The 12,090-nt window shown below is 30.3% G+C and overlaps 1 protein-coding gene across 1 annotated transcript in view; it reads right to left on the minus strand.

Moving 5' to 3' along the window:
* Positions 1–10,719, minus strand: part of LOC140663387 (uncharacterized) — a 12,089-nt gene extending 1,370 nt beyond the window's left edge. The window contains exons 1-5 of the mRNA XM_072887492.1: positions 10,500–10,719; positions 3,396–3,468; positions 3,167–3,328; positions 1,822–1,975; positions 1–1,481 (exon numbers count right to left, since the gene is read on the minus strand). The exon at positions 1–1,481 is cut by the window's left edge and continues 1,370 nt beyond it. Coding sequence (XP_072743593.1) covers positions 1,366–1,481; positions 1,822–1,975; positions 3,167–3,328; positions 3,396–3,468; positions 10,500–10,504 — 510 coding nt within the window. The 5' untranslated portion in view covers positions 10,505–10,719 and the 3' untranslated portion in view covers positions 1–1,365. The remainder of the gene's footprint in view (positions 1,482–1,821; positions 1,976–3,166; positions 3,329–3,395; positions 3,469–10,499) is intronic.
* Positions 10,720–12,090: the final 1,371 nt, after the last annotated feature.

Raw genomic sequence — 12,090 nt, forward strand, 5'->3', positions numbered from 1 at the left:
TTCTTCCATAGAATCCAAAAATATATTTTTTTTTTGTATAGGGATTCCCATTTTAAATTTTAAAATTAGCTCTCGCTCCACTATATAATCAGAATTGGAGAACCAATTTCCATTTCACATTTGAAGGCCCACCAGATGATGGACCAAAAAATCTGTGGACGGAGTGCAAAGTAAACAAACCGGATAAGGGAGTTCTTAAATTTGCGAGAAGAGAAGCGATAATTCTCTTTTTTTTATTTGCTTTTTGTCTTTTTCTATAAGTAAACATCGTCAGCTGATTAATAAACTTAATCGAAGATGTCTGAAGTTTACATAATCTGTTTGTAATAATTTTTTTTATTATTCTTTGTACCTTACTTTACGATTTAGCGAATATGGAATATATTTAGTTTTTCGAGAATTATCGGTTATGCGACGGAAACATTCGACGATGTCCTATTGTAGAAAGAAAGAGTACTATGCTCCCTTTACCGCGGATTTCACAGCTAATCTGCCGAAATATTGAAATATTGAACTGTGAAGAGTTATGTGGGTTATTCATTTGTATATTACTTAATACTTAAATCAATAAAATATGCATTTATTTTATTTAATTAATTAATTAAATAAATATTTAATTTAACTAACAATATATGAAAAAAGCATATTTCTTATATATATAGTACGTACATACATATATATATATGTTATATACGTAAAATTCAATTTTACATTAATTAGTAATTAATAATTGTATGTAGAAGATCTAACACTGTAAATAAAATTCAGTCACTTGAAAATAAAATTCTTTAAAATTATAATATTTGTCCGCAGAGAAAGTAATAATAATAATATTAATAATATTAATATATATTAATATATGTTAATATATATAAAAATAAATACTATCTTAACGCTTGTTTATTTTACTATACATTATGAGATGCTTTTACGAAACATCCGGTCATATAAATCGAAATACATTGTGCTTTGGTGTACGAAAAATAAACTGTCCAATAAATGAATATATCTTTACGCGAAGTTATTAATATATATAGATTTGCGAAAAGATATATTCCTATGTCGTCTCGCTTCCACTTTACCTCTCATTATTTTATTAAATGATAAATTGCGATTATGTGTAAAAAAAAGTTTAGTTTTTAGTCGCCTTAAGATAATGTTTTGCATTTTCTTTAGCGAACAAAGTAGTTACGTAAAAACAATGTAAATTATCGCAATTTGTAATTGACTGTACCTATTGCAACACTATGTCGCAAATCGATATGAGTTTGTATGTGCTTGTGTGAATGATATAACAGACGTTGAAATCACTTCACAAACGGGTTGAACCCCTATAATCGCGCAACCATATATTCAATTTTTTTCTCATGGTCGCCGGTAATTATATGGTTTTCCATAAGGACCCATTCTTTTACTCATTTTCTCAAGTCTCAGTTGTTGAAAGTAACTGTACACCACCAACCACATGTACGTATATATCACTGCAAAAAGATCGAAATCAATATTATATACAGAAGTTACTAGATATTTTCATAAATATAATATTAATTTTTTATGTGCAATTCTTTGTGATAAAATATAATTAATTTTTGTTATTTACTTTATAATCTCTTTCTATAACTAAAAATAATATTTAAATTATATTAATATGTTTTCACTATTAACTGTGAATGTGCATTCAAGTTTCGTGAAACTTCTTTAGTCTTCGATTTTATCATATTTTGAAAAAAATAACTTTTTTCAAAATAATATATTTTTTCCTGATATATATTATTGAAGGTGTTGTGGTTGCATCTAAAATGCGATTGATTAAGTACTTACCGACAGCAAGTAGACCGAAGACAAGCCAAAGAATACCGTTGATAACTTCGTGGTTTATGAAGAACATGATCGCAGTATAAAGAACGCTCACAAGAAGACCGACGGCCAACATTATACCCAAGACCACCCAAGGTAGCATCATAAATGTATTTTTCTGCAAATTCAAAGCAGAATTATATCAGTGTTATGTTACTCGTTCAAGCTAAATTACACTTCATGTAAGATATGTATATATATATATATATATATATATATAGTATATATACACTAAGCAAAAAAATTAAAGGGCCACTTTCTTCCATGTAAAAAAGGCTAATCTTCAAGTAGTTGCAACTTCCTTAAAAATAATCGGAATAAGATCAATAAAAAAGAATTTTCAAAGCTTGAAGATTCTACTTTTAAAATCTTTAAATGAATTTCAATTTTTTCTATTTGTTACAAAATTACATTGTAAGAAAGCAACGTCCGTAGATTGAACAAATTTTTCAAAAGTTGTCATCCAAGAATACCGAAATAAAAGAAATCCTAGCACGATTTTATTAATTAATGGGTATTAAAGAGTAGAGTATTAGCTTTAATTTCCTTTTTTAACGAATATCTTATATGATTTTTTTCGCCGAGATATTCATTATTAAAGCAAAATCGAGCTATTGACTTGGAACGCTTCTAACTAGTGACAAAATGATCGTACAATAATTATTAAAAATGCAATTTAAAGAGAAAAGTTAGCACTTTAAAATGCTTCTATCATTTTCATTTTTAACGCGTAATTGTTACTTAAAAATCGAGTAAAAATCGTACTTTTATCTTTTTTATTCTTGGACAAACTTTTGAAAAATTTGTTCAATCGACGAAAGTTGCTTTCTTATACAATGTAATTTTGTAACAAATAGAAATAATTGATTAATTCGTTTAAGGATTTAAAAACTAGAAACTTCAAGCTTTGAAATGCCAACTAGGTATTTGAAAATTGTTCTTTTTTTATGAAAGAAAGTGGCACTTTAATTTTTTTGCATAATGTACACACACACACACACACACACACACACACACACACACACACACACACACACACACACACACACACACACACACACACACACACACACACACACACACACACACACTATGCATTATATTAATAATATATAAAATATATGAGAGCTGTGCATATTTTGCATCATTAATTTTGATTTTTCGTAAAGAATTTGGAACAATTTTTTGACGCAAAAAATTTTAAATTGTATCTGATAACTTTGCGTTTTGCAACTTGATGTAAGAGTCTCTCATCATTTAAATATTTTTCTAGAAAACTTTTAGTTACAATGAAAATATCTTTTCTTACTCTTAAAGCACCGATTATGAGCAGCGTAGAAATCAAAATGGTCATACAGAGGTTGATGGCGAAGATGATCTTTACGGCCGTTTTGTCCAGAATGTCGATGATTATCGTTTTCCATTCTACGTTCGCCGTAAAGATCAGAATTAAAGAAATTATGGCAAGTACCTGTGCGAAAATAGGGAACATTAAATTGCATTGACTTAAAAAAATATACAAATGATAATATACTTACAATTCCGCATACTCCACTAAAAATTGTTCCCGTTTTTAGGGAACAATATCTACAACACGTTGTCAATTGGAATCTAAAAGGGGAAAAAACAATTATTAAATTAAAACTAGATGTAATAATATAAGTGAAAATAATAATTTATTAAATAATTATTAAGGCTCTTAAATAAAATTAATAACGTCACGGAGAAAGGCAATAGGAGCCAGCGCGGGGGTGTAAGGACGCAAATAAAAACGCAAGTTTTTGAAATAAAAAAAACGCATTTATTTGAACGTTTTGGTTCATCTTTGAACCATCTTCAATAATACAACATAAAAATAGGTAATCGTATAACACATTAAAAAACTTATAAAAGTAAACGCAAAATGTAATGTTTTTTGCCGGCTCCAAACTTTACAAACAAAAATACCGAATGCTTAAGCATTTCGCAATATAACGCTACATATAATGTCAAAACTGAAAGAAAAACAATAGGAACTAGGAAGAAACTCATCATAGATATCTCAAACGCAATATATAATAATTAAATAAAGAAAATCTCAAAGCGCGAAATTTCTTAAACTCTGGACATATTTTCGACAATAGATGTACATGCATAACGAAAGGATTCTATATCTTCCTGTCGATTTAATCCTATTGTTCCGTGACGTTATTGGTATAATATAATTATATGTATATAACAGAAATTAATTCTGATCGAAATATATATAATAATATAAATAACGAAGATAGTATTTATCAATTTACAACTATAATTTTATACGATTTTATATAATTATTTTTTAATATATAAATCATACTTTCTTTTATACTAAATACGACATGTATCATAAATCATATACAATAGCGAATTCGACGCACATGCATTGATTCTGCTCTAGTATTGCCCCGACTTGATGCGAGTGCAAAACCGTGTTCGTGTAGTATCAAACTACATTATTAGAAAAGTCAATGCAACATTTTTGCTCTCGTGCTCAGTTTTTTCCGTTTGTCCGAATTTGAATATAAATTTAAATTCATCACTACATTAGAGCAGTTTTCATTTGTTGATTACAACAATCTGAATGCACTGGGACCACAAATTTTTATATATTACTAGATTAATATAATAAATTTCTTATGTATAAAGCATTTTCATTTTTATGTACGGAAAATATGTACATAATTTACACTACGCAAAAAAATTAAAGAGCCACTTTCTTCCATATAAAAAAGGTCAATTTTCAAGTAGTTGCAACTTCCTTAAAAATAATTGGAATAAGATCAATAAAAAAGCGTTTTTAAACTTAAAGTTTCTAGTTTTAGAATCTTTAAATAAATTTTAATTCTTCCTATTTGTTAGAAAATTACATTGTAAGAAAGCAACGTCCGTCGATTAAACATATTTTTTAAAAGTTTGCTCAAGAATACCGAATTAAAAAAAATTCTAGCACGATTTCATTACATGGGCGTTAAAAGAGTAGAGGTTTAGCTTTAATATATTTTTTAAAATAAATGTTCCATAATTTTTATTTGCCGAGATATTCATTATGAAAGCAAAATCGAGCTATTGGTTTTAAACGCTTATAACTAGTAAAAAAATGATCGTATAATAATCATTAAAAAAGCAATTTATAAAGAAAAGTTAGCACTTTAAAATGCTAATATTGTTCTTTCAATTATTATTCATTTTTAAAGCGTAATTGTTACTTAAAAATCAAGTAAAACTTGCACTTTTATCTTTTTTTATTTAAATCACTAAAAGTTAACGAACAAACGCTAAAATTTTCATGAACTCTACAACATTTACAAGTAAAAAGCATTGCAATTACTCGTACAAAAGGCCGAAGTGTTAAGTTTTTTTCTATACATATCAAAAACTTAAATTAATGATTATTGTATGATCATTTTTTCGCTAATTATAAGTGTTTAATAAAGTCAGTAGCTTGATTTTGCTTTAATAATAAATATCTCGGTGAAAAAAAAATCATAAAATTTATTAAGAAAGAAAATTAATGCTAAAGCTCTGCTCTTTATCATTCAATTAATGAAATCGTGCTAGGATTTTTTTTAACTCGGTATTCTTGGGAAAACTTTTAAAAAATTTGTTTAATTGACGGACGTCGTCGCTTTATTGCAATGTAATTTTATAACAAATAAAAAGAATTGCAATTTATTTAAAGATTCTAAAACTAGAAACTTCAAGCTTTGAAACGCCTTTTTATTGATCTTATTCCGATTATTTTTAAGGAAATTACAACTACTTGGAAATTAGCCTTTTTTATATGGGAGAAAGTGGCTCTTTAATTTTTTAATTTTATTTACGAAAAATACATAATAATCTATTTTACACATATATGTACACGCATATGTACAACGAAGCGCGTGAAAGGGCACTCCTATGTCCATGTGCAAAATAAGTTACTTTTAGTATATGCTTTTTAGAGACATTTTATATAAGCGAAACTTGGAGAGTTAGCAGTCTAACATATAATAATATGTATATATGTAGAAATGTCTGTGACTGGGACACAGTGAGCACAATTCGAAAAAGTTTTGCACTTAGTGCGCCCTAACTAATGCATGCAGCCAAATTTGCTATTAAAAAATTAAAAACAGTGTCTACTATATAAATAATTAAAAAAAAGAAGCTGGTAGGATATTATATTTGTCATATTTTCTTTAATCGTTCATTTCTCTAGAAACGAAAAAGGAAAAAAACAATAAAACTTCGCTTTTGAAACAGTATAATATTACCTCATACACTTTACAAGCTATTTCGATCGAAATAGATGCCAGTACAATTCACATAATTCTGTCATAGATCCGCCACACCCGCACCTTACCCACTATAATCTCAAGCGGTGACGTAACGATGAGTTACAAAATATTGGACGATGATGCGACGAGATCTCATTTTTGCTGACATATCGTATCGTGCAAAGTTAATTCGTGTTATGTCAAAAATAGAGGAAATTTAGGTCATTGGCATGTGCACGCGTCGTGCGCTCGCGCGCTCGCGCCTATTTTAGATATTAGGTCGATGCACAAGTTCTTGTTGATATTTTACTTCTGAATCTTTCCTATTTTACTATTGTTTTTAAAAGGTAAACAATTGTTGAATGATCAACTCCCAGTTGTAATGCAGACTTACGACGAATCGATTGGGGACAGAGTCTTCATTGAGCAATGCTTGCAAATCGTCTTTTACGACTACAGGACGTGCGGAGTGTTCTTTATTGTCACTGATATCGAAATCATTGCTTTGAAATCGTTTAAACCAATTCACACACATTCTAACGGCTATTATATTTTCATCATAAATTTTATAAATGATTCTGTATGAATCAGCAGCATTTTTCTTTTAGTGAAAACGAAGTAAATGGCAAGTAAAAGTGGTGATGACGCTTTTTATCTGGCTTCATTTTCAATTCATATTAAATGTGAGATTATGTTGACATGCATGATTTATTATGCATAAATGTCAATGTAAAGAAATCAACAAACAAAAACTATAAACACTTCTGATCCTTAAATCTCACATCAACGCAGCCATCTATTCGTATTGACAAAAACTTTGCACCGACCTAATACTTAAGCGAGAATCGCTAGCTCTCGCGCTGACCTTCCTTCCGACATTTATTTTCCAACACTTACGAAATCCGAGATCCGGCGATGGAAAAGAATAGACAAATGCGTACAAAGTAAACGCACGCAAACGCACAACGTTATGTATACAATAATGACAGAATTTATAAAATACCGCTTATGTGCGCGAGCATTTTTTTAAAAATTATTTCCAGAGTTATAAGGATAAACGATAAGCCACATAAATAATCAACATTTATTGAATCCAACAAACGCTGGTATACGTTATAGATGTTTATGCGCGTGTTTGATTCAATCAATATCAGATCGAAGTCAATATCAGGCCAAGATCATCATGGAATTGCAGATAAACATATATGTATGGCCGCGACAAAGTTCGCTCGAGGTCTTACGATCCCCGAATAAGGAAACACGTCTCACGGTCCTATGACGTTCTCGCAAACTCTCTCGTTCATTTCGCGCGAGCGAACCAGACCTATCACGTCACCGTCGCGAATGATGACTAGTCGCGATTAAAATTACCTTGATAGTTCACGGTGAATTGTGACATTTGTACTTGATCGACACTCTTGACAGTGTGTTCGAGAAAGATTTTGATATTAATCACACCTTGGTCAAGGCTCATAATCTTAGAAAAGAGAGAAACGTTTCTTGCAATTTTTACTCATGAAGCGATCTTTGAAAATTCAAGATTATAAAGAAAATTTATCAAGTAATAAAAAAAAAAAAAAACTCTTTTCATCAAAAAGATGTGGGATGTTAAATGGAATAATCGAATTGCGTAATTATAGTTTAGTAATGAAAATCATTCTATGTAATGTCAAACTGGTGGACAACGCAAAGAATTTTTGACATATTTTAAAAGTCAAATCAAACCAGTTTTATTTGGCGAAAAATTATTTTACGTGTGCAAGAATTTTACACAAATTTCTGATGTCATTAACGATGACTAACAGTAATAACAACCTTTGACATTCCGTTGTAAAAAAATATTTTTTTATCTCTCTCTTCAGAAAACGTCTTTAAAAAAAAATCAAAGCGACTTTTACACATAAAAATTCTTAAAACTACACACACACACACACACACACATATAATTATAATTATATACAATATACATGTAATAATATAAACTTGTGTGTTTACACTAGAGAATAAACTTGCTGTTCGTAAATACATACATCCCGGAAGAGGATGCGCTATACATTGCTGAAAGAGCGATTCTATCCAGCTTGCGCAAAAAAGAATTACGTCACTACACAAGAGATCACTATACATGATTCTTTTCAGCAAGAAAATGAACCTTTAAAATGTTAATATTATCTAAAAAAGCATTATATAATGCATTTCTTCAGAAATTTATATATACACTTACTTATTAATTATTATTGATGAAAATTTATTATAAATAAACTATTATATTTTATATTTTAATAATTTATATTATTTATTTATTTATAATATTTATTATTAATCACAATGTGTGTGTGCGCGCGCGCGCATGCCTCTAATTTTTGAATTTTATAAATCTTATTTATAATAAAAATAAAAGAAACACACAAATGGAAAAATAACACCTAATTAACATCTAATGACATTAACCTACATTTTTATTTTTAAGTGCGATACATATGATATACGAAAGTGACGTCGAATGTTTATCATATGCGGAATATGTATTTATGTATATTAAGCATAACTGATAAAGATAAGAAAAGATTCTTGCGGACAGCGTCGTGCGAACGACACGGATACAATTGACGCGTTGCATATACCAAATTGATGTTAAATTTAAGCGATGAGTAAGCTACACACAAAAAAAGCTGGTTAAAAATATTTCTGGATAGGCGCGTAACAGCTTTTTCTTAACCTAAATATATACGATTAATCAAGAACGGAAGGAAAAAGAAATATTCTGAAGAGATATTTCGCGTGTACTCCATTCGATGATCAATTAATATAAGAAAGGGGTGCGGCCTTAGATGAAGAGTAAAAAAAACCGAGGAAGAAAATCGATATTATCCGGCAAGCAAATTTAGGTCATCTTCAAAATTTTCTTATGCCTATCAATTTTTTTGTAAAAAAATCAATTTTTAAAATGTTATTTTATTTCTAGAAATACATGACAGTATTTTTTATGGAAAATATATTTTATACACAAGATCTCTAAGAAATAATACATTTAAATATTTTTGTTGCGCGCGAGCATATGCGAAAAGTAACAATAAGGAAAGTTATTTGACGAGTAAATATAACAGTCGAAAAAAAATAATTTTTTTAAGACTAAAACTTTTGTTATCATCATTTTTACATAGATATATTCATACACGTAGATATGTATAGATATATATACACACACGCACACAATGAAAATATTCAAATATGATATGGTTTTGTATGGCTATTTTTGTATATAATTCATTTATATATTATTATATATATTATTTATATATTATTATATATTTATTTTTTATGATTATTATTATGATTTTCATACACACGTTGCACTGTATTGAAAAGTCGCATTGAATCAATATTTAGAAATTTTTTGTTAAGTTGTGTAGTACGATTTCTCAGATTCGTGCTAATTGCGTTAATAAGTCATTATGCGATTCCGTAAAAGTCATCCTACGTCAATGTTTACAAAGTGTGAAAGTTGTCAATGCCAAATGATTTCCAAATACAATATATATGAAAATGCACTAATGTAAACTACAAAGTGACAAGTTATGCGTTATATTTACTAAGCACGTGAGCGTTTAAAATGCGTTTCGCTTTTATGCTGTATACAAAATTTTGCGCGTATCTTATTTTCATACTTCAGTCACTAAAGCGCACACAACCAACGCGCGCGACCTTCTTTTAAGTATTTCTCTATTAGAACTTTAAAGTACAGTTTCTTGTGCTTTGTGAGCGAATAAGTTTTTTAAGGTCAAAGAAATTTTGAAAAATATTTAAAAGATGCTTTCTATTTTCTTATATTATACATTTACAGTTGCTTTCTTTTAATCAGGATATTTTTTTCTTTAGTCCAAATTGAATTATAGTAAGTTGTACTGCTCAAAATGTAGTGTTATTAAATTTTAATAATTTCAAATTATATATATGTATATATATATATATATATATATATATATATATACACATATGTGTGCATATGTGTGTGTGTGTGTGTGTGTGTGTGTGTGTGTGTGTGTGTGTGTGTGTGTGTGCGTGCGCGCGCGCGCGTATATGTAATGTAAAAACGAAATTTCTTCATATGCGTGATTGATAAATTGCATTAACGTGCGATTGTTCACTATTATATAATATTGCACTGTAAATGTAATCTTATTTACGTTGATATCTAGCTACTTTTGTTTAAAATAATTTAGCATTCACTTTTTATTAATTCGTATTCATAGCATCGCATAATGCTGAGCACTTGGAATTAGCTACGTCGATAAAATAAACAATCTAATGTCACACCGATTTACGAAGGAAGGTAAGTATATATCGCGATTCGCGCGTACTCACTTCATTCTCGGAGCGAGCGGATTCTCCTTTCCCGTAATCAATCACGCAGGTGCACCGAGTGTCGATCTAGGGAAATCGGGTATGCTGAATGGATGCTGAAAAGAGACGAGATGCGGTAGAAATCGCGCGCGCGTTCCGCTCGCGATAGGAGATGACCAGAAACTGTGCCAAGAACAGCGCGCGCAATCCGCGCCAACTGTGATGATATATACACCTACGACAGAGCGAGTACACCTACATCGGTGCCTTGGTATTACCAACACCGACGTAAATACGTAAATGCGTGCGTGCGTGCGCGCGCGCGCGCGGGTGTCCACGCGCGTGTGTGCGTGCGTGTGTGTGTGCGCGCGCATGTGTGTGTGTGTGTGTGTATACGTATGTCTTGTATTGCGGTACTACTACTTGCGCGAGCGACTATATCATATGGAGAACGCGAAGAGAGGAGAACCGGGGCTTCTGAAGAAACGAGAGAACGGGCGCGATCGCACTTTTTATACGAATCATTTGTAACATCTTCTCTCTACGAGTCCGCTCTCTAGCGTAAACGCTTTCTTGGCTCTCGTAATAATAAGCCGAGTGTAACCGCTGTTTGTCAGCTTCTTGAGCATTTGATCTTCGCCCGTCTCGTTTCTCCCCGGGAAAGTCATCGTCTGCGCGTTTTGCGTCGCAGATGTAAAATGCTTAGATCCGCGAATTTCCCGATCACGGTCGTCAACTTCGCGTGATGAGTTTAAAATGGAATAGAAATTCTTAATAATTTTTACTTTAATTTTTTAAAAAATTTTATAAATATTGTAAAGAAAATTTGTTTACTCTCCTTTAAAATAAGAATAAATATGCTAAAAATTCTATTTTCAAGTTTTCTGTTTTTCAGATTTTCATGTAAAATAGAATAATTTTTAGAATTGTGACACCCATTTAAGCGTAAAAACGTTTCTGCGTTTTCATATATACAATATAAAATAATTAAATTATTATAATGATTGTATCTCTGAATACAAGAGAGAGAGAGAGAGAGAGAGAGAGAGAGAGAGAGAGAGAGAGAGAGATGAGATTATATTATAAAAAGCGTTGAAACACGTGTAAAATACAATTTATCGAGTATTATGCATCATTAATTATTACTATATACAATAGTATAATACATATATAGCATAATATTTCCGCGATAAGTTCTCGAGAGAAAAAAAAAAAGCTAAAAACTGCATTAACTGCGCATGTTGGATGACCTCGAGATAACATTATAAACCAATTGACATTTACACACATAAGTAATGAGTTGTTATACAACGCTACATTTCATATTTCTGTTATGTATAAATTTCTGTGTGTATAAAAAGCGCTCATTCAAAATCCAACAATTTACAAAAGTTCAAATACATTTTGTCCGTACAAATATACATATATGTATAGAGAGAGAGAGAGAGAGAGAGAGAGAGAGAGAGAGAAAGAGAGAGATACATTTTTATTGAACCATTATCTATACGAGAGACGCATAGTGGAACTGACGCTATAATCGATTCATACCGAAATCAAAAATAATAATTACGTAATTGGATTCAGTTAAATATAAACTATCTAGTCTCGTATT

Source organism: Anoplolepis gracilipes, chromosome 1 (genome assembly GCF_047496725.1).
Source record: "Anoplolepis gracilipes chromosome 1, ASM4749672v1, whole genome shotgun sequence".
NCBI lineage: Eukaryota > Metazoa > Arthropoda > Insecta > Hymenoptera > Formicidae > Anoplolepis > Anoplolepis gracilipes.